The sequence below is a fragment of the Scleropages formosus genome, chromosome 5, assembly GCF_900964775.1.
Source record: "Scleropages formosus chromosome 5, fSclFor1.1, whole genome shotgun sequence".
Taxonomy (NCBI): domain Eukaryota; kingdom Metazoa; phylum Chordata; class Actinopteri; order Osteoglossiformes; family Osteoglossidae; genus Scleropages; species Scleropages formosus.
The window spans coordinates 26,374,926-26,397,831 of record NC_041810.1 but is presented as its reverse complement, the minus strand read 5'-3'; the positions used below and the strand labels follow the sequence as shown (position 1 = coordinate 26,397,831).

General features: G+C 52.8%; 2 protein-coding genes across 5 annotated transcripts in view; both read right to left on the bottom strand.

Annotated features, from left to right (window-relative positions):
- Window positions 1-3,498, bottom strand: part of mob2a (MOB kinase activator 2a) — a 36,779-nt gene extending 33,281 nt beyond the window's left edge. Inside the window, exon 1 of the mRNA XM_018765649.2 lies at window positions 2,943-3,498. Coding sequence (XP_018621165.1) covers window positions 2,943-2,959 — 17 coding nt within the window. The 5' untranslated portion in view covers window positions 2,960-3,498. The remainder of the gene's footprint in view (window positions 1-2,942) is intronic.
- Window positions 3,499-11,568: 8,070 nt separating this feature from the next.
- dusp8a (dual specificity phosphatase 8a) overlaps window positions 11,569-22,906 on the bottom strand; it is a 30,222-nt gene continuing 18,884 nt past the window's right edge. For 3 of the 4 annotated variants that reach the window (XM_029252346.1, XM_029252344.1, XM_029252345.1), the window contains exons 4-7: window positions 16,960-17,126; window positions 15,152-15,311; window positions 14,923-15,046; window positions 11,569-14,582 (exon numbers count right to left, since the gene is read on the bottom strand). In XM_029252346.1, coding sequence (XP_029108179.1) covers window positions 13,499-14,582; window positions 14,923-15,046; window positions 15,152-15,311; window positions 16,960-17,126 — 1,535 coding nt within the window. In that variant the 3' untranslated portion in view covers window positions 11,569-13,498. Of the gene's footprint in view, window positions 14,583-14,922; window positions 15,047-15,151; window positions 15,312-16,959; window positions 17,127-21,610; window positions 21,984-22,906 lie in introns of those variants that run through there. The other variant, XM_029252347.1, reaches the window with a different exon arrangement.

Below are 22,906 nucleotides of genomic sequence, written 5' to 3'. Positions count from 1 at the left end.
TTAGTCATTTAACAGATGTTTTTGTCAATGCAACTTAGGATAAGTCACGTACAGTCATTCACCCATTTATACAGTCGGGTAAGTTTTACTGTATCAGTTTAGGGTAACTAGCTCGTTCAAGGGTACTGCAGAAGGAGGTGGGATTCGAACCCAAGTCCTTCAAATGTATGGCCATGGATATAACCAAAACATCACCTACTGCTAAGGTATGAGGACAAAAACTGAGAACGGCACCTGTTTCCATGACAAGAAATGGTACAAATAGAGGAGAACCATTAAGAAGCAGTGAAATATTAAAGAGCAGCTGAAAGGCAGCAGTGGAGGACATTCAAACAGTCACTCGCACACACACTTTTCACACGCTGACTCATCGTTGGAATAAGGGCAGCGCTCGGCTCCTTCGGCGGATCGCCTGCTGCGCTTAGATAACCCTAAATGTCAACAGGAGGGTCTTCGTCGCTGCGTGTGGACAGCCCGCTCGGACGCTGAAAAAACAGACCTCGGAGCTGGACGGATGGGCGAGGACAGTCCAGCAGTCTGGCCACGGGTGGGTTTTGACCCCTTGACCTTGAGATGAACCTCAACTCTTGTCCATCAATCCACCGTACATGGACTTCTTTAAAAGCGCTTAGTCCACACCATTCAACCCGGTTTGTCACGTATCCGGTGGTTCTTAGAAACACTTCTCATTAATGGGTCCAGATTTTCATTCATCCAGTCTGCAACATTCCCTCCCGCCCGGTGACATTCGCTTCAGGGCAATAAACTAAGACTAGATGTGAAAGATGCACCAAGGCGGCTGCACGAGAGAGACTGGGACGCGCTGCATTGTGGGAACTGTGTACGCGCACTCTCAGTTGTGACCCGTCATTTTACTGGCTCGCATGTTCCCCCATTTGCACTTGGGCCATTTTGCACAATTTCAGTTCCACGGTCAGATTAATCATTCATGCATTCATTGCAGTGCTGCGATTCTGAAGAATAAAAAATAAAAATCAAAAGAATTTAAGGAATGTGTCCGCTAAGGTTGAGAAAACAGCAAATGCTTTAAAGAGTGGTTCAGTTGGGGGGGGGGGGGGGGTGTAGGAAGCGTTAAAGTGCACAGAGCAAATGTATTTCCCCTCTGCTGGGGTTGTCAAAACCCACCATGCAAATTATTAATTCTACACAAGCTCAAATAAAAAGTTGAAAATGTCACCCTCTCTAAAAGCATCCTCTACCAGGTGTCTCACACTCCTCCACCAAACGCCAGTGCCTTCAAGCCAGTCCACACACATTACCACAAAAAGTTCCCCTTATTTATGTTTTTAATTTAAAGACAAGGTTGAAAGTCCCCCAGGTCAAAACGAGTTCACGTTTGACCCCCCCCAAACGTTCGTTTTCAACAAACATCCTGGACGCCCGAGAGAGATCCTAGATACGGCACACACAGAGCGCACCGCGGTACAAACGCAGCAGCAGAAGGGGAAGATGCCGCTCACGAAAGGCTGCAGAAAACCACGCGGTGAATCGCTTGGAGGGTCTCCTCCGCCGCAGCCCACCGGAGGTCCTCTGTCGGAAACTTCACCGAGAGATGCTGCGACTGCGGGTTCTCCGGGTGCCGAGCCCACCGCCTGGGGCTCTTCGCCTTTGCTCGGTTTACTACCTGACGGGGGGGAAATGTCAGGCAGCCGTCTGTAACGGCACACTGCAGATAAGAGTACACGCAGGAAGAAAGTCAAGCCTGAAACCACCATGACGGCGGCAGCTTCCCCGCCGAGAACACATTCAAAGGATGTCACGCAACAGGAAGCGGTCACGAACCACGTTTCGGTTACGATCGCGGACCGAGCCGACACAGGTGCGGCCAGGATCTCCTTCTCGTCTTCGGCGCGAAGGATCCTCCCCCCAAACTGAGACGACGATCATCCGAGAGACGCCCCACAGCTTCTCCAACTCATGTTTTTCTCACCAAAGACCCGCATCTCACACGCCCTGCTCACGCATACCGCGGGATGAGCCCAGCAAAGCCCGAGGAGACTCTTGGTGTGACGGGGACCAAGACTTCAAGGGCCTTCAGAGCTCTTCAGCTCCAGGAGGAGAAGATGACAACGCACCTCCCTTTTTCAGACCACCAGTCTGGATACGAAGTGCAAACAAAAGGCTTCCGACAGCAGAATCTGCTGGTGCTATTTTTGGCATAATTCTTTGTCAGTTTCACTTGAGATGCTTTTGACGAATGCGGGACGGTGCAGAAGCTTTTGCGAAGATGAACCGCAGCGGCGGGACGGCTTATCCGTCATCTGTACCGTTTACGATCTCCACGTTATTCATGTCTATTAAAGGCTGGGGCTCAATTAAAAATAGACGGAGAGGTCAGCGTTGTCTGCAGGGGAGGCGGCGGCGGCGCCGTCTATCCGAGATGGAGCCGGACCGGGACCCTGCGGAACCACTAGAAACTCCGAAGGCCACAAGGATGGCCGGGACGACCGAACCGGCACCGTGCGGGGCCACCAGAACCTCGGCGGACACCTCCAATCTGCCAGAACCTGCAGTCCAGTACTGATGGTCGTCATCTCCAGCCTTCCAGGACCAGCATCAGACCAGAACCTTGCTGGAGCACCAGAGACAGAGGAGCAGCAGCAGCAGCACCACCTCCCCGCACTCCAGCAGCCACTTGTGCCCCAGAAATACCGCGCTTCTTGCTGGAGGGAGGTGCGGCAGAGGCGCGTTCCCGCGCTGCTGTGTGTGGACACATCACATATTCATATATAACATCAATCCTTATAAAACATGTGTCACCACTGACTGTCTGAGTGAGACAAAGTGTTTGTGTGAGAGAGAAAACGCCCCGTGCGCGCACACACAAGACACGAGAGAGAGAGAGAGAGAGAGAGAGAGAGAGAGAGAGAGAGAGAGAGAGAGAGAGAGAGAGAGAGGCGCCAGGACGGCGGCGAACTCACCCCATGAGCCAGTCCATGGCGTCCGAACCCCAACCCGGGCCGAACCGGGACAGGGACCGGGATGGGACCCCGAGAACGGGCTACGGGAAGGCCGTCCGTGCGCGGCCGGTGCCGGTGGGCGGCGGCTCCTCTGCCGGACTGACTCCCGTCGTCGACGTCAAACTAAGCGCCGCGCCCGCTGTGCCGGGGCTTCGCTCACCGGAGCACCAACGGCAACGGTCCCCGGCGGCACGGCGCGCGAGGCGAGCGCAGGAAGGCAGCTCTCCTCCACCACCAGCAGCAGCAGCAGCAGCAGCAGCTGCACTCCCTCGAACGGCGACCTCCGCTCCGTCTCCTCCGGCTTCCTTCTTCCGAGGGACCACCGCCGCCGCCGCCCGCTCGCTCGCTCGCTCGCCTCTTCGTCCCCGCCTTCCAGAAAGGGGCCCCGAACCCGGTCCAGAGGCTGTCGGCCGCTCACTCCGCCGCGGTCACAAAAACTCGCCCTCGCTTCCCGAGCCTCCCGCCGCTGCTCTCGCTACCAGCCTTTGCCACATATAGGAAATCCGGAAGTAAACATAGATCCGATCCCTCTCCGCCTCCCCTCCGTATGAAGGAGGAGTTCCGCCCAAGGCGACGAAACCGGAAACGAAAGATTTTCTGGGAAATGTAGTATGCTTCGAAGGACCGCGCTTCACATGTACAGCATCCACAAAAATAAAGTACAGTATACGTCTCCCTCTACAAATTTCATCTCACATCGCTTGCTTTACTTAAACTAAAATAGTCTGCTTTTCCCTTAGCATTATTTCAACGAAGCGTGCGTTCATGCACCCCCGAATAACCTTTAGTGACCTTAAGTTCATGCGATAGAAATGTTTCAGCAGTGGACATTTTTAATTATTTAAAAATTAATTTTTGTATTTGTCTCAAACTGGATCAAGCAAGTACATTGAATGAATTTCAACCTGGTAGTATTTCACTACTAAATAGAATAATCCAGATTCTAAAATGATTGGTTAATATAATCAGTACAGTGTCTAGCCCTCTACAATTTCGTGACAACTAGGACATCAAATAGCATGTACAATAATTAAATTAACATTAGCAGTAACAGGACTATGCCCTGAATGGGAAAAAAATATATATATAGAATTTACAAATATGTATATGTATATACACATATACATACTATATATGTGCAGTATGATCAATCTGTCCTTGTCTCGCTCTCTCTACCACACACACACACACACACACACACACACACACACACACACGCACGCAAAGCGACCCAAACACACGTACAGATACACATTCGTCCCCAGCGACAGATGTTTCTTTCCACCACTGTCTCTGACATTTTGAAAAGCCCCAGGAGGATATAAAATAGCAGCATCCTCTGTGCCACATTCCACCACCCCCACCCCCACCCCATGGGGTTCTGGAAATATCCGCGCTGCCAGACACGTCAGGAATAGCACACTAACAAACTGGATCGTGACGACTCATTGTGTCACTGCAGTTCATCTGCGATCATCCGGTCCAAACAGGTCTGCGTAGGGCAGGCCTGGGGAGGGCAGGGGCATCATGGGGGGCAGGGGGGGTGAGTTGTGTGTCATTCGTCTTGAGGACACTAGGAGGTGTCTTTCATCAGACCAGCTGCACAGCCATTATTATCATTATGAATATACGGATATATAGATATATATAGATATGGAGATATATATAGATATACAGGCCTATATTATAGATATATATAGAAAAACACAGTTCATATACAAATGATATTTCTAATGTGAGAAATATTACAGATATAAGATAAATAAGATGCTATTAATCTTCTCTCTCCCGGCTGATGTTATATAAACCAGCTGAACAATGAACAGGAGACATGAATCCCTGCACAAATGATCCCAAACGGCCAAACAGAGAGAATTAGAAAATCAGGATCAGAACCCGAACACGAATATTCAATCAAAACACAGCTGAGGACGGGGCGTCGATGCAGGGCGTCGCCACGTGGGTGTGTGTGTGATCATCTTTTCCATGTCTTTACCTTTTTCTCTGCTATTTACCACTTCCGAGGCCACAAAAAGCCCCATCGTCCCCTCTTTTTGTTTTGACGGCGCTGTGTTGTCGATGAGCGTGCCTCACGATGAAGCGTGTGACAGAAACCCACGTGCACTGGCCCGTGTTTACACCACGAGACGGACTCCCTGTTTACCAGCTGTGTGACGGTGACAGCTTTGCAGGGCTGGAAACCACATGTTGTTCGCGTGTCGCTGCTTCGGTCCAACACACACTGATTTCTCACACACACACGCACAACACAAGGACCTGTCACTTCTTCCCGTCACACTCTTCCATTGCAATTGTCAAATAAAGCATCTGGGCAACAGCACATGGGTGTGTGTGTGTGTGTGTGTGTGTGTGTGTGTCATGTTGTTCCTGACCCGGTGGGGGCATCACCTGTACTGTACACATTCATTTATCCGACATTTTTCTCCAAAGTAACTTACAGCGTGCAGTTACCCTAATCAAGGGCATCACAGCACACTTCAGTGTACAGGTGTACAAGTGTGTGAAACATATACGCAGATCTCCTTGTGTGCGTGTTTGTGTGTGTGTGAGTTCATGTTTCTGTGGAAGGGTCCGATGATGCAGCCGGGCAGGTGCCACCATGGCGGAAGGGTGTGTGTGTAGGGGGGGCTGCTCTCCCAGAGGGACAAGGTCATTTCCTGAAACCCAAACCGTTATTGATCCACCAGCTCCGACCGATATGGACACATCTGGCCCAGCTGTGACCCCCCCCCTTCCCGCCAGGGGAGTCAAGTCAGCTAATTGCGAGCGGTGACCTCACCGCCGAGGGACTCGCTTTCGCCCTCGTGCGTGAAGCAGCCGAGCTCCGCCGTGTGGCACCCGGAGCGGCGGAGGATGACCTTCACACCCAGCGAACTATATACCAGTTCAAATATTTTTATTCATTTTCTTTTTCTACGTATTGAATCACCTGGAAAAGTTCATTCAGCCGGTCCAGCGCAGGGTCGCAGTGGTCCAGAGTCTATCGTGGAAACAGGGTTTGGGGGAGGGTACGCTGTGGGCGGGATGCCGCTCCATCACAGTGCAATCTCACACACACACACACACACACAAACACACAAACAGATACAGCTCGCTGGCAGCACACAGATCACTGCAACATGCACCATTACTATAACTGTGGACACAGTAAAGTTATGGAATCATGTTAATGTGACATATTGTGATATGTTATGTAATAGGTTATGATACAACCACTGGTGTCATAAGGAGTTTTTTGTAATTCATCTGTCCAAAGTGGGGCGGCTCATTATTATTTTTCATATGACAATTATAAACCGTAGATGATCACCTGAGTTACACCTTCTAACCAAGTTCACTGCTGAGGCTTCTGCTGTTGTCCTTGATGACCTGTGTGTGTGTGAAGTCTCACACATGTGCTGACTCTCTCTGTCTGTGCTGTTATTACATCACTGCACGGCAGCACAACTCGTATTATTTATTCATAGCCAGTGGCTGTTATTCATAAAAACCATTAAAGGACATTAAAACGGAGACGTATCGCATTACTCATATGAATAATGGATGCAAAGTGGTGCTCGTCCCGCCATCTTTCCCTTTCTGTTCAGAGTGGGAGGGGAAAAGAGCGCCTGCTACGGGGGGGCGGTAATCGAACGCTTGTGTGACTCTCTGAGTCATGTTGGCACAGCGGTCATGGGGGAAAGTGGTCGAACCGTCCCTTTAGACCCCCCCACCCCACCCCACCGCCAAATCGGGAGAGCGATGTTCTTTTCAGCCCAACGTTTCAAGCCATCATTAGAGAAATATATGTTTTTAATTTTCTAATCTTTATTCTGCACTGAAAGCGGCTATTTAGTGATTTCTGGTACAGTAATGGGAATAAATCATATTTTCCAGGGAAAAGGAAAAAATGTGTCCTTTGTTCTCCCTGCAAAGGGATTTTAAATGTGACGCATGTTTAGGCCGGAGTTTCTGTAGCCTCGTGCCGCATGTGTGCGTGTTTTCCTAACCTAGGGGAGATGTTTTTAAAGAAACTGTTGACACAAAATAATATTTTCAGTCCTTTATAGGAAGTTGTCATAGTGTTAAATACCAGCTTCTTTGAACTCAAAGGACTGGTTGTCGTCACACACACACACACACACACACACACACACACACACACACACACACACACACACACACACACACACACACACACACACACACACACACACACACACACACACACTCTCTCTCTCTCTCCCCAGTGTCCGGCGGCCGTCTTTGCGACTCCTTCTACACACTGAACTGATCGCGAACGTGAAGCTTTCTCGCTGGTGGTGGGAGGGGGCACAGCGCTCAGACCTGCTGCCTTTGGACTCGGAGGACTTGGGTTCAAATCCCACCTCCTGCTGCAGTACTCTGGATAAAGGTACGTACCCTGCATTCATAGAGTAAAAATCACCCTGCTGTATAAATGGGTAAAACAGGGTACAGCAGCTCAACATCATAAGTTGCTCTGGAGTAAAATAACTCAGGAAAAATTGCTACTGGAATGGCTAACTTGCAATTATAAGAATATGGGTTCGAATCCCACTTTCTGCTAGTACCTTTGATCAAAGTACCTGAACTGGCACAGTGTCATTTACCTTGCAGCATAAATAGGCAAATCACTGTTGAGCATAATACTGATCAATAGATAAATAGCAATGTCATCAATCCCAGAGGGAAGCGGTTACCATAACAACGACATAACAACAAGAGGAGAGACAGTAGAGGCGGAAGCTGGAGAAGGATGATCCCTCAGCATTGCGGTGATGTTGTCCGGATGACTGGAGATCAGCGGCCTGCACTTCGGGCCCCTTCTAGGGGCAACACGGCCCGCGTGCGTTAAGTGTCCCCGGAGATGCGGACGGGGGGTTATTGGATCCGCGCTGATAGACTGAGGTAATGCAGCCAGGAACCGAGCCGCCTGGCGTCAGCGAGTCCACTGCTGCGCTCAGCACCGCGTCCTTCCAGAGGTGCCCTTCTTCACAAGCCTCCTCCCCCAGGCTTGAAATCCTCTCTCTGCTCCGCTCCAGCACCTGGAATTGATGGCCGGAAGGGTTTGGATCCCACTCGTTCCTTCAGTTATAAGTTCGCTCAGCGAACGAGTTTTTATTTCCCTTTTTCCAAACTCTTGTAATTGAAAACCGCAACAAGGCATTAAAAGCTAATGGAAGTGCGGCTGAAATGGGCTCCGTGGAATGTTTCATGCTCATAAAGAGGTACATTTACCGCACAGTACTGTGTTTAAGCTTTGCCCTCAATGGCCCCCTGAGCCACCAGTAGGTGGCAGTATTGAATTGGTCATTTCAAAACCCCTTGGCCATTGCGATTGTTCAAGGGCCCATTCATCGTCACCGGAGAGTCGACGATATGACGATTCACCATCGAACCCTGGAAACTACCTGGTTTCTTCCGCCTCCTTTTGCCGCCCCTCCCTGCAACCGTTTGTCCACCTGAGCGGACATTGTGAAACACAAAGTTCAGCCCCAGCGCTACTGTAGCTTTCAAAGGAGCGAAAATGTGTCAGCGTGGCCTACTGTGTAGAAGTGTTGCCCTTGGACTCAAAGGACCTGGGTTCAAATCCCCCCTCTGGCTTTAATACCCTTGAACAGGGTATGTGCAATGAATTTACCTTCCTATAAAAATGGGTAAATCACTGTAAGAAGCTTAACACTGGAAGCTGCTTTCAGCGAAATGAACACGTGGAGCTGGAGTGTTGCTGTGTGTGGAAAGATATCGACACAAAACTCTTCAAACGCTGGAGCTGAGACTGGGACCGAAAGGTTGTGTGTTCAAATCCTTAGTTCTTCAGGTTATGAAAATAATTCCCGCTGAGATCAAAACTACCCTGCAGCTGAAGCGCGGAGGCGACAGCAAGAGCTGAGCGGCTGACGCCTTGAAGGGAAACGGGACTCCTTTCCACACGAGGAGCCCGGGGGGGGGGAGGGTTGCATACGACCGGGCGGATGGACATCGTGGAAAGAAGGTGGGAAATCCTGTTTAGCTGGAGGTGGCGTTAGTCACTCGCTCCAGCTCGGCGAACGGCGAGGAACGCGGCTCTGACACAACGGCGCTAACAGTTTCCATACGGCGGGCGCGCAGACAGACTCCGGGTACGAGAGCCAGGCCCACGCGGCATGTCTGTCTGCAAAGAACAAGGCCCTTTGCAGAAGCGCTTCAGTCATCCGCCGACACTGTCTGTGGCTCCCGATCCGCGCCGAACTTTAGCAGCAGGGCCGTCGCCTGCTTGATTCTTACAGTACGGTATGGTACACTACCATACCATACAGTGCAGTGCAGTGTGGTACAGTACATCAGAATACCATACAGTGCAATATACAGTAGTAAATACCATACACTGCAGTACAACACAGCACAGTGCAGTACAGTGCAGTACAATACAGTACCATACGACAGAGTACAGTATAGTACAATGTGGTACAATACCATACAGTACAGTACAATACAGCACAGTACAGTGTATGGTAGGGTTTGAAACAAGAATGGTGAGGAAATACTAGTCCCAGAAAGAGAGAGAATAGTGCCAGAATAGTGCCAGAATAGTGAGTGAACGTCTCCAGCTCTCGCCCTCTGTGGACACCAGTTACACCAGGCGTGATGCGACGTGTCCTCTTTGCTCGGCCGCCTGGAGACGTGTTCGGAGCACAGATCCTCTGTACCTGTACCAGAGGGTAAAGTGCATTAAACGTGTGAGGAGGGGTGGATTATATTCTGGAACGGGGACAATCTGATCGCCGGGACAGGCTGAGGACACGATAATCTGGCCTGATCCCTTCCAGGCGGGTGCTACAGCACAACTACACCGTGCCGCTCTCTCAAACACACTCTTACACCGCAGGGCACGGCAACACTCTCTCTCTCATACGTGCCTTCCCGAGACCGAGCTATTCGCTTACGTCCACTGCAGAGGACAACGGTTTTTAAAGGCAAGAATCACATGTCTGCAGCTGTCTCTCCCCTTCTCCTAATGTAATGCACAAATTGTATTTCCTCTGAGATGTTCGTCGCTTTGGAGAAAAGTGTCTGCCGAATGAATAAATGTAAATGTAAAGCATATCTCCCAAAGTGTACGTGCTATAATGACGAGTCCAGATGTCCCTTGTGCAGGACATTCTCTGCTCTTACCTGATACCACATTGTTGGGGGTGGGACGTGGACAGCTACCTCGAAATCCTGCAAGCGCATCCAGAGACCTTTCTCTGCTGGGCCTCAGGAGGACCTATAGCAGAGTCCCACAAACTTTCCTGGTGCACTTACTTTCTCCACTTCTTTTGAAAAGCGCAGATTTCCTCCTAAAGTTGACTCTCTTCCGGAGTCCGCTCCGCTTTTGTCCATTCACGAGGCGGCGCAAAGGCACGGATCGGTTCATCGGCGCGTCTCCGCAATGGATGTCGTAGCGGGGCCTCGACGTCAGCTGCTCTCTCTCTCCGTCTTTATCGCCAGCACTCAGAGATAGAGCGGCGACGGCCCTGAACACGTCAAACAGCGGCAAACACGCTAAGTCAATATACTGAATATGATGTGAAACGATGGCTAGTTGTTGTGCCCCCCCCCCGATGGAACACGGTTATTTCCAAGCACATGACATCATAAAGCGATGTGTGTTCACGGCTGAGCCGGTGCGCTGAGGCGCTCGAGGGAACAAACAGCCCTCTGTGAGTGAACCTGCCGGGCAGCATGACATCATGGGAGACGTGGCGGTCACTCCCGGCGGATTCCGTGCGGCTTTGAGGTCTCTTCCTGGGAAGCCGCGTGCCGCTCCCAGGAGAAGGGGCTTCGCCGTGCCAGGGTGCAGGAGGAAGCAGGAAACACAAGGTGAGGCCGCTAGACAAGGACCCGAGAAGAGGGTGAAGGAGGTGACGCAAAGAAACTGAATTCCACGGCGAGGGTAGGAAGAAAGAAACGCGCTGCCGTAGGATCTGGCCGAATCTCAGAGTCACTCAGCCGACACCCATGATCTCCAATAGCTGCTGGATCCGAACCCGAGAGCTTTTACCGCATTTCTACATCATACGGCCCAAAGCATGTGAAAGGTGTCCTTTGGAGCTGCTCCACGTAACTGGTCTAATGCAGCGATACCTTCGATCCCGGTCTCCAAGGCACCACGGTTTAGTGGGTCCGAGGGAAATGCGGAGCAGCGCTGAGGTCATTACTCGGTGTTACAAAGCGCAATGTCTCAGCACAGCCCTCGTAAACTGTCCATGTTTGTTAACGTTTTCTCGTGATGCAGGTGTTTGGGGGATGACACGTCACACACGCACAGCCATTCCTATTTGTGAGCCACTGTTAGGAGTGACGGGGAGAAGGCAGGAAGAGGTAGGAGCCCCCCCATGTTGACAGGGACCACGTCACGTGCAAAAATGCTGTTGTACCGAATAATAAGCCTGTTGTATGAAGAGGGGTGTTAATTTTCGTGTTTTGTATTTTCATTCTAGCTGTTTTCTGTTGGATGTCTCATGGGCACTGAGTGAACATCTCACCTTCTCTGATGGAAACTATAAAAGTTTTAAAAAAAAAAAACAGAGATACAGTTGTCTTTTTTTTTTTTGTTTGTATTTTTGCTTCATTTCCACAAAACAAGGTACAAGGGGAGGAAAAGCCTTTCAATAGAACCTGAGGTATTTTGCATCAAGCAGCCTAAGGTATCTGAATATTCTCTTAAAAAGTCACCTAAATTCATCCATTTGCAGATACATTGCTATTTACAAGATAATAATAATAATAATAATAATAATAATAAACATCAGTGACAACAGTTGTAATCATCAGGACTGCCTGCATCTTTTCATAATGTATGTTTTAAATAATGATATCATAGTAATCTTTTTAGAAATACAAAGAAATAAATGTGTCACATGAGGAAAAAAAACCGAGTGAAATACAGTCTATCCAGGTCTGAAGGTGGAGCAGCACAAAGAGAAGATCAAAGGTCAGGGTTCAGAGGTTGCCCTGTGGAGCGCTAACCCAGAGCGTTAGAGAAAAAAATGACACGCGAGGAGGGCCGTCAGCATCATGCGGCTTTTTTGTGTGTTTGCCTTTGGATAGAGTGAGTGAGAGAAAGAGAGAGAAATTGTGCTGAAGTACCCAGAATTCCCTGGTCGAGGGTTCGGCTACAGAAGAACCCCAGAGAAACCACGTCCCTGCAGCTCTGCTGCTTGGCCACTATAGTGGAAGGTCTGCGAATGGACCTATGGATCTATGGATTCCCTTCTACCTTCTTCATTAAGCTGCAGTGCATTGTGGGATGCGAACAGAGCTAGAGGAGGAGAGGTTCTCGCTAGCAGCCGAAACCCGTCGCTTGTGTCCGAGGGACAGCTCGGAGGCCGTGAGGCCGCGGCCTCTCCCATTACTGCGCTCCAACACGAAATAAATATGGTCTGAAAACACGACGCAGAAATAAGAGGTTAAAAAAATTATTCCCGTGTTCCCTCTGCTGTCTGGTGGTTTAAACACCTTCTCAGAACTGTCAATCTTCCCTGATTGCCCAGCAGGCTTTTGGGACGGTCTGTAGAACTTTCTGGAAGACCGCGAACACTGTGCCTGAGACACGCATAGCGGAGCACAGGCTGCTGCTATAGTACCACCGGGGACAGGACCATCTTTGGGACGCCATCGCGGCGCCGTCCCCGAGACCTCGGTCTCCGCTTTCTGAGAACGACTAAAATAAATCCGGGACGAGACACCTTGTATTGCTCAAAGTTTGCGTGTCTGCGCGCGTTTGATTTTCATAAATACAGTTAAATTGAAAGAAATCAAAAAATAGTCCACAAACACTATAATGCCTCATTGCCAGAATGAACAAATAGAATAAATAAAATCATGGAGAAAATTCTAAAACTGAGCAATAAAATTGCAGTAAAATTCTTTATATGTAGGTATATATAAAGCTTAGTGCTGCTGGGACACAGGTAGCCAGCCACTCTGAGCATGCTCAGTGCACACCTGGGGGAGTTAAAGCTACCCGGGTCATGCATCGTTGGTGCGCCGCCCAACAGATTAACAAAGGGTGCCTTTGCCACCAAGAAGTCTGTTCTGTGCCACTAACCACTAATTAGCACTTTAAAGAGCCGAGGGTACCACGTTTCACCGGGTGCGCAGTCCTGCACGCCCTCACGGCTACACACCTTCGCCAGGTGGTCAGCAGGCGCACTGCGCCAAAGTACTGCTCATGACCTCCCTTCAGCCTGGTAGCCAGCAGGGGGCGATACTAGCACCCAGAAAAGGGCTGCGTTTCCCCAGCCAGCCGGTTTGGAGGGAAGTCCAAGGTTTTCCCCGAACAAAAAGTGTCACGGTGACGCTTGGGTGGAGTCGGAGGACGATCCGTCGGCCGGCACCGGGTTTGTGTCCACTTCCCGTCAGGACCAGTCACAACGCAAACCAACAAAAAAATGAACACGTTTGTACTGCAAACAAGCTGCCCCTGTCCCGCCCCCCCAGGGGGCAGCCCCAGTGCACGGGTGCAAGTGTCAGGACACCTCAATGATCTCCATGCTGCCTGAGAAGCTGGACTGCTTGCCGATCTTGCCCAGGTCCTCTCGGGAGCGCGTCTCGGCCATGCCCTCCTCGAACTCCATCTGGCAGCTCCGCCGCTTGAACTGTTTGTCCGCAGTGGCCGCGCCAGAGGCAGGGTTGAGGCTGTCCTCGTGCCAGCTGCCCCGCCCATCGCGGGACTCGGGGGGCTTCTCGCGCAGCCGCACACCCTCGCAGCCGGCCGCCGTTCCGCTGCATCCGAATGCCACATAGGCTGAGCTACTGCCGAAGCGCACGCCGCTCGCCGGGGCATCCCCGCCGAAAAGCCAGGGGGCATCGCCGGTGGGCGTTCCTGGGGTGGTGGCCTGCGCCGGCTCCCTGTGCTTGGTCCAGGCAGCGCCCGAGCCCACAGGCAGGCTGGGCAGGCTGAGCAGCAACGAGGCCTTCAGGTTCTCGTCCAGGCTGGGGCTCTTGTGCACGGTGCCCCCGCGGCCCAGGGCCGGACCCAGCGGGTGTGCCGGGGAACCTGCCGCGCCCCCAACGTTCTTCCCTCGCCGCCGCTGCCGGGGCCGCGACTCTGAGCCCATCGGCGACTCCACTGAGCTTGGGCTGTCCGCCACCGGGGAGAACTGAGCCACCGTGTTGGCGTTCCCTGGACTGTCAAGCTTGCAGAGCTTGGGGACGTCCTCCGAGTCATCTGGTGTGACAGCCAGAGCGGGGGGCGGTGGGGGCCCCGAGCTGCTGGGGCTGTACACCGACTTGATGTCCAGCGAGAAGGACCGCTTGAGGCGGTTGGTGTCCAGGATGCGCTCGGCAGACAGACGGAGACCGTTGAAGCCCTGCTGCAGTGACGTGGGCGAAGGGAGCTTGCTCTCACTGTCCAGCACCTCCGGTTCCTTCTCTGAGCGGCCAGCCTCGGGGCCCGGCGTCACACCGTCGGCTTCCCGATCCTCAGACCCCGGCTCGTCCTCCGGCCGCTCCGACAGGGCTTTCAGCAGCTTCAGGCCTTTCTCGAACTCGAGCAGCTGACCTAGGAAGTTGAAGTTGGGCGATATGGATGGCCGACGGTCCTTCACAAACCTGCAGGAGACACATCCATTCATTGTTCTCTAAAGGCAGTTCAACAATTACAACAATTCTACACCGATTTACATTCATTAATTCTTTTCATGCTTTTCTCCAAGGAGACTTACAGTGTTTAGCTACTTACACTAATCTACCCATTTATACAGCCGGTAGACTCTACTGTATCAATTCAGGGTAAGTACTGAGAGGTCTTCTTGTAGTGACAAATGGCATCATCACAGCCGTTTCTGGATTACACTGTTACATTACATTTCTGGTTACCCTGTTCTACCTCGAGTCGTCACAGGCGCATCCCGAGTTACAAGAACCTGGAAGAACTTCCAGGACGGGTTACCTGTAGGCGTCATCCGACGAGAGGCCCATGGTTTTCATGATGTAGGCGATGGCGATGGTGGCTGACCTGGAGATCCCGGCCAGGCAGTGGACGATGACTCTGCAGTTGGACACCTTGGCTTTGTCTACGGAGGTGGGGCAGCAAGGAAAGATACCGGTGGATAAAATACAAGACGAGTTCACAAGGAACCACGGTTCCACCGAACCATCTGCGGTCGACTGCGTGTTACCGATGAAGTCGTTGGTCTTGTCCAACCAAGGCAGCAGCTTCTCGCAGTAGTTGTCGTTGACGGGTATGCGCATGAAGTGGCTGTCGCAAATGAAGTCCGGCTTGGGGCAGGTGTTGCTGGCGTTCAGAACGTAGGTGATGCCATTCTGGGCCATCAGGTCCTGAGGACAAAGGTCAAACAGAGGGCGCACCACATGCATTCATGAAAGGTAGAATGGATCGGCATAGGGATACCTACAGGATACCGACCTACATGCAGCTCTTCTGTACTATGGTATCAAACACACTGATCACTGTGTTTGGACAGTCGTGCACCTGTGTCTAAAACTCTTGACCTGAGTTCTACATCACTTTGGAGACAAACGTTGGCGAGGTGAACAGATGTACGCTGGAGAACATCTCAGCAATTTTCCTTTCTCATGACGTTTTATCCGCGCCACGTTCCACCCCGGTAGGGCCAGAGCTTCAAAAACGCCACTATCTGCTCTTCGTCATCAGTCGTTAAACGGGAACGATGGACGCGCGTCACTGCGGCGCCACGAGCGCACTTTGTAGCAGTCCGCAGTTTCGGTTGGTCGAGTGCGCTTAAAAGGACCGGTCTGCGTGCTTCGCTCGCATTCTTGAGTGATGCCATGGAATTCCGAATGCTTAAAATGGATCTGAAATGTGGCCGCTTGCAACACACGGCCAAAATATAAATAGAACCACTTCTAAGTAATGGGCCAAAAAAATGAGGTTATTCCCACCACATAAGAGACCTTTAATTAAAGGGATATTAATGTCCTCATATGATGTAGAACTGGATGAGGAATGAGGCAACATAACACTCAGCTGGCAGGGAAATACGTTCAACATCCACACAAATGTATTAAAATTACTTGTTAACTTGACACTTTTGTCTAAAGCTCCTTACAGTGTTAGATTTGTGCCCAAGGCTGCTTACACTGGTTTACTCATTTACCCACAGCTGGGTAATTTTTACCGCATCAATTCAGAGTAAGTACGCCCATCCCTCACCTGAGTAGGATTCATTCTTGAAGCATGTGAGAAACATATTCATGAGAGTGAAAAACAATCATGCTGCAAGAGTTGGTTATATGATTTATGACTTAATGCTAATTATTGTTAATATTTATAAATTAATAAACATAAATATATTAATGCTCATGTTTACATCTATACTATTTATTTCTAAAAATTGTATCGCAGTCTGCTAGTTTCAATGAGTTAGGGCTACCGTAAAGAGTGCTGTGATTGGCTGGGACCGTCCATGTGACAGGAAGTAGGAAGTATTTTCGATCGTTACTTTTGTTGCGGAAGAAGCGTAGCATCCATGTGCTTTGGAGAGGGAAACACATAGTATGCGGTGAAGAAAAGCCTGCTGTGCGTGTAAAATTACCACTAAAAATACGATTCTACTGAAAAATAAGCCTGTTCATAGTAATATGAACAGCGATAAGCCTGCCGTACCACAGCACGTGCTGGGATTCGAACAGGGCCCTTCAATTCCAAGGCGACACCGGTTGCTCGTATCCTCCATTAAGGAACTCGGCCCTGGGAAGAAGCGAGGCCGCTGGCCCGTGCCCACGATCCTCAGGGAACTCAGGTTAGCATCATGCTGTGCCTTTAAACGGTTCCAGTAACCCTCCGCCCACCAACGGACCTGGTCATATTTTCCACGCTCGCACCCACCACGACGCTGATTATACCCCTTTGAAGAGGAGGTGTACGGAGAGCTGCGGGTGCGACCCACTTCCAGATGGGCTGGGGAGAGCAGACACCGGGCGCTACGCTAGCGGTTTCGCTCACCTTGTTGAGCACGTCCTTCTGGGAGCCCAGGTAGAGGTGGGGCAAGATGCGGGTGGGGCCCACGTTGGCCACCGGCAGGCAGGGCTGGGAGAGGCTCATGGGGAGGATGGCAGCTGGCTTGCCCTCACACAGGCCCGGGAAGCAGGAGGAGAAGGCCGCGAACCCCCCTGTGGAGCAAACACACACACACACAGACACACAACCGTGAGCATCTTGGCTCCACGTGTGCATAAACCCCGCGGAGAGGGGCTGTCCAGACAGAAAATGTGGGAAACACAGCTGGTAGTCAGCCCTCGAACCCTGGTCCGTTGCTGAGGTGTGTGCTAGCCCTTTAAAAGGGAGCTGGATCCAGTTTGGGAGCCTGCTCCCACCCGCTCGCGCTCCCCTTCCTGCATTACCTCATCTCCGCTCCCCGACCATTGCATCAGGGCTGGGGAACGAGGGCGGCCGCAGGTGCCACGCTGCCCCGGGGGCCCCGGTCACCTGAACGGGGTCCCACCCTTCCTACCCCCCAACCCCCCGAGGGTTCCTGCTGCCACAGCACAGTTATTCCTGTCCCTTTCAGCTTGTGAAAACTAGAGGAGCGTACACACACTCACACAGAGGATCGAGCACAAACCCGAGGCCACGAACGAAGGAGGCCCGGTGGTTTCTCCGTTTCGAGGAATTAGGGGAGTGACCTTGGAACAGCAGGATCCCTTCAGGGAAAACGTGAGCCCAGGAGAGAGGGTTACAGCCTAATCTCAAATCAGCTTTCGGATCTGGGACACATGGGTGCTGCCGGAGGGATGACATCGCCCTGGCTCAGGGTTCGAGCTTCAGTCACCAGAAGGACAGGTCACTACAGGTGGCGCAGTGGTTAGAGCTGCTGCCTTAGGCTCAAAGGACTTGGGTTTAAGTCCCTCTTGCTGTTGTTACCCTCGATCGAGGACCTTACCCTGAACTGATACAGTAAAAAGGACTCAGATGTATAAATGGGTCAAAGTGTCAGATAAATAATCATTAAATGGATGGGATGGAAACATAAGGAGAAAAGACCCTTTGGTTTCCACCCATGTGGCCCCATGTCTGCTGCTCTGGCTGAAGGTGAGAGTGTGGTCCAGGGCCCTCTTATCTCCAGCAGCTGCTGGGCTCCTGAATGAGCCCTGAATGGCCTGCCAGGCAGTGGGGTGCCTTCCTTAATAAGGAGATTCAGCAGAGGCTCTGCCCCCAGCCTTTTGACACGGAGAACCTCACTCAACCCCCAGCGACACCAAGACCTGCTGTGGCACACACTGTAGGTTTGGGGCCGCCGCCGACAATGGATCTGCTGAGGCCGACCGGGCTGGGAGGGGCAATGATGTCAGCGCGGCAGGTGTTTGCAGAGAGGCGCGCCGTGATTTCACCGTCGTGCAAGCCCCCCCCCGGCAACCCCGTTGACTCGACAGGGTTTTTGAGTTGGACAAAGGCAAACTGGCCCCAGGCCAATGAGTCCATTTACACAGGAAGGCGAGCCTCAGCGTGCCTGTCCACACACACACACACACACACACACACACACACACACACACACACACACACACACACACACACACACACCATCCCCCCCGGAGGCACTATCTGTCCCAGGTAAGGAGCCACTGTACTGTATGGGCATTTCATTGATTCTACTCATACTTATATAAATTTTTCAGCATGTAAGGCAGAAAATCTGTGTGTGTGTGTTCACCAGTTACAATTATTTCAATGACAATTTTCTCCAAAGCCACTTACTATGTTTTATCCATTTATACAGCCGGATAATTTTTACTGTATCGGTTCAGGGTAAATCCCTCAGTCAAGGATTCTAAGGCAGGAGGTGGGATTTGATCCTCTAACCACTACGCCACCTGCTGTTCCAACATAAAGATGAATGTCCATTAAATAAGGGGCCCGTTGTACGCTCGGTAGAGCTCAGGCTCAGTGACCCTGCCGTTGCTGTCACGTTCCCTCAGACCCCGGGTGCGGAGGTGCGACGGCTCTCGTGCACCGAGCTCCTCCTGCTACTTTGGGTCACTGGCCCTTTAAGCGCAGCCAGGAAGGGCCATCCGCTTCCAGCTATTAATGGCGACGGCCAATTGGGATGACATCATCTCCTCAGCGTTCAAGGGAGACAAGTCTTTTTCAGGCCCCCCATTCAACCGTTTGCCGCTCGAAACACACACCGACAGTCAAAGTTCAGCAGCCACGCGTAGCCGAACAAGCACCCCCACCCTCTTCGCACCTTCCATCCCCCCGCCCCCGACCTCCCTGCCGTCGCTCTCGCTTCACACCCTGCGTGACCTCGTTTGGCTGCGGCTGCACAGCCCAATGACATCACTGCTTGCCGAAATGCCATGAACCATTTCCAGGGGGGGCGGGGTTTTATGTTGCCATGGTGACGGGCGGCATTAATCCTGCCCTGGGGAGCTCCGGGTCTTTGAGTCAATTAGCCTCAGCATGGGACGCCATCATTCCACAGCAGTGACATCACAGCCCCGGGACGGGCTGGGAAAGCATCACACATAAACGCCCATGGGGCACTGCATGGTGGCTAAATACGGAACAGGAGTAGGTCGCGACCCCGTTCACCACTGCTCCTGCCGCCACAGCTGAATTGGTCGTTGGGAGAATACACCGGTACAAGCATGGTAAAGGCATTGAATTGGGACACACTGTAAATGTAGGCACCTGTCTGGGCACTGTTGGGGGGCTACCCTATCCCAGCCCTCAGCCCGACCCCTCGCACCCGAGCCGCGTGCTCCTGGGAACGGGAGCACTGTGCCGCAGCCACCCGTCCCCCTTCGACACACAGCACTTACGTAACCATGTTTTCCCGCTCCTCCCTTTGGCCCACAATCCCTTAGTGTTCTCTGCCTGGCCACCCAGTCCCATTACTGCATGAGGTCACCGTGGGTTCCAGCCAATCAGAACCTGCCCTCAATACCCACTAACACGGTAAGCTCGCCCTACGCCGCACCCCCGACGCCTGCGGGATGTAATATGGGCCCATTTGCATTCTCACTTCAGGTGGACGGACAAAGAATGAGACAGCACTGTGCCTCTAATTACCCATAATGCATCGCTCGGGCTGATTGCGGGTATTCACGCCCCTGGTGCAAGATCGGGGGGCTTCTGCCATTCACCGCCAGCCCCTCCCTCTACAGTTCCAGCACAGAATGCCTTTTCATTGGAACGTGCAAAAGATATGGCCAAAGAAGGGGGGGGGGGGGGGGCACAAAGAAGCGCCACTTTCGTGCCCCCACCTCCCCCCCACTTCCCGAGGGCATTGATCAGCTTGAATAACTTCCCCGCACCCCCTTCCTCTTGAGATTCGCAGAACCCTGTGCCGTTGATAGACTCCCCATCTGTCAGTCCTGGAGCCATCGCCTGCCCCCCTCCCCTTGTCAAGGGGGGGCATTAGCATTTCAATATGCCCCCCGACACGCGTGGAAACGCATGACATCATCGGCGAGGCACAGGGACACCTGCTCCATGAAGAGCATCTGGGAGGCCTCTCTGTGGTGCCAGTGTGGACGCGTTGTCGTGGAAACGGGAATCGGGACAGACTGAGGACTGAGCCTGGGCTGCTTCCCTCATGCCGTCTCAGGACAGGCCTTCGTTCCGGCTGCGGGTGAGTTTCACCTGCCCGTTTCGACGGTGCAGAAATGTAGGGAGGCTTGGAGGGAACTTCCAAGTGGGTCAGAGGCTCCCACCGTGTCATGCGTGTCCCCTGAATGCCCCCCCCCCACCTTCCCACAGTGCCTGGTGTTGCTCAGCCATGCGGAAGCTTCGCATCAGGAGGCCAGACGTGAGCCAGTCGACCACAAACCTCTCTCTGCTTCGCCCGGTCCCGATGCCCCACAGTCCGGAGCACCGCACTCTCCCCAGCAGCTGCCGTTCGGCCCCGGGGCCCCTCAGGAGGTTCGAATGCGAGGACGGTGCATTCGTGAACAAGGACCCGAAGTCGTCTCTCCGCACCAGACTGACCCACCTGACCGGACCATGGAGTGCCAACCGGAGGAATACCAACAACTTAACCCACAATGCACCTCTAACACCCCGCAGCCCCGGGGGGGATCGGTGGCGGGACCCTCAGGAGCCCGGAAACACAACAAAGGATGCCGGGTGGAAGGAGCCATGAGCGCTGGCATACAAATCCACATACAAACAAGGGTGCACTCACATACACACACACACACACACACACACACACACACTCTTTCACCTATACGTCCATGTGCTTACTGTTCGTATTTGTTACTTGAGCGGTGGACAAGCGTACGCGCAAACACACACAGCACACAAAGGTGCGCAGAGCTGCACACGTGCTCACACATCAGCCAACACTCTTGTGCACATAGTCACACACACGAATGAAGACGCGCGCAGCCACAGGGAAATATGAACAAACCCAGGAGGGTATACACACACACACACACACACACACACACACACACACCAGAGGAGGCAGCGCAGAGACGGCATCCCCTCCCCCCAAAAGCGGAGCTGCCTGGAGACGCACGGGGTTGCGGCGCCACAAAGAGCCGCTGTCACCTCGTTTCCATGTGAATGGGAGCGCGCTGACAGCTCGCGTGCGCTGCCACCACCCCCTCGCCCAGCACACCCCCTCGCCCGGCCGTCCCGCACCCACCTCGCAGCTCGCGGCCCTCCTTCATCCTCCGCACCCTCATCTTGAGCTTCCTCTCGCTGTCGCGCATCGCGGACCAGGGGCACGTCTGCCGAGCGGCGGCCACGGCGACCAGGGCATCCGCGTGCATGTGGGTGGCGGCGAGGACCCGTGGACCGTCCAGGGGGGAGAGGGGGACACGCTGCTCAGGCCTTCCAGAAGAAAAAAGGACACGGGCGTCCCCCCTCTGCGGGCTCGGGGGACTCGGCCGGCCGGCGGAGGGGAAGGAGGGGAAGGAGGGGAGCGGAACGGAGCGGAGCGATGCCTGCGATCGTGTGGCTGAGAGCGGCTCCGGCTGGAAGTGCAGCTCCCTATTGTTGCGGCGCTCTCTCGCCTCGCTCGCTCACTCCCTCGCTCGCTCACTCGCTCACCACCCCCCCTATGAGCTCACTGGGCCGCGAGGGCGGTCTCTCCGCGGTTAACGTGCGAACCACGCGCTCGCATTCCTTACTCAGCGCACAAATATGCGGCCGCCTCGCAGGCTCTGCAGCCCCTCGTGCGCTTAAGAAGGAGCCGCCGCACACACTTCCGAGCGTTGGGCAAACGGTGAAGGTGGGTGAAGGTGGGCAAAGGTGACCCCCCCAACCCTGGCATGATGAAAAAAACTGTGCGCAACTGCCAGGGTGCACATGCATATTATTTTGGGGCAACAGGGGGCGCAGTGGTTAGACCTGCCGCCTTGCACACAAAGGAGCCAGGTTCAAATCCCACCTCCTGCTGCAGCACCCTTGGTCAAGGTACTAACCCTGAAATAATACAGTAAAAATGACCCCGAGCCGATCTGAATACCCAGTGCGAGAAAGAGGAGCCCAAAGCAGGGAGTGAAACTACCAGTCACACTGGAGAAAAAGGATAAATAAAAGATATAAATGTAGTTTGCGCTGTTACACCCTGGGGGGTCCCACTCCCAGGTGGAGCCTCCTGCTGGTGGATTGACTGTACTGCAGCAGAGTGACGGAGGGCCTGAACACCAGGTGTAACCTGCTTCATGTCTCCTTCTTAAAGCAGTAGGCTTGATGCAAAGAGGACCAACGTCAACCCTTGTTGCCATGGAGACAGAGCCTGGGCGGGCACTGAAGAAACGAATCCGAAATCTGTCGTATCTGCAACCGAGACACTCGTGGACCTGAGAGGCGCAAAGGAGAACAAAGCAAGGAGGAGCTCAAATTTCCAGACCCGCCCTTCCTGTCAGGGAAGGCACTGCAAGGAGGACCCGTTGGAGAACAGCACCCTGGCCCTTCATTAGGTGGTCAGATGACA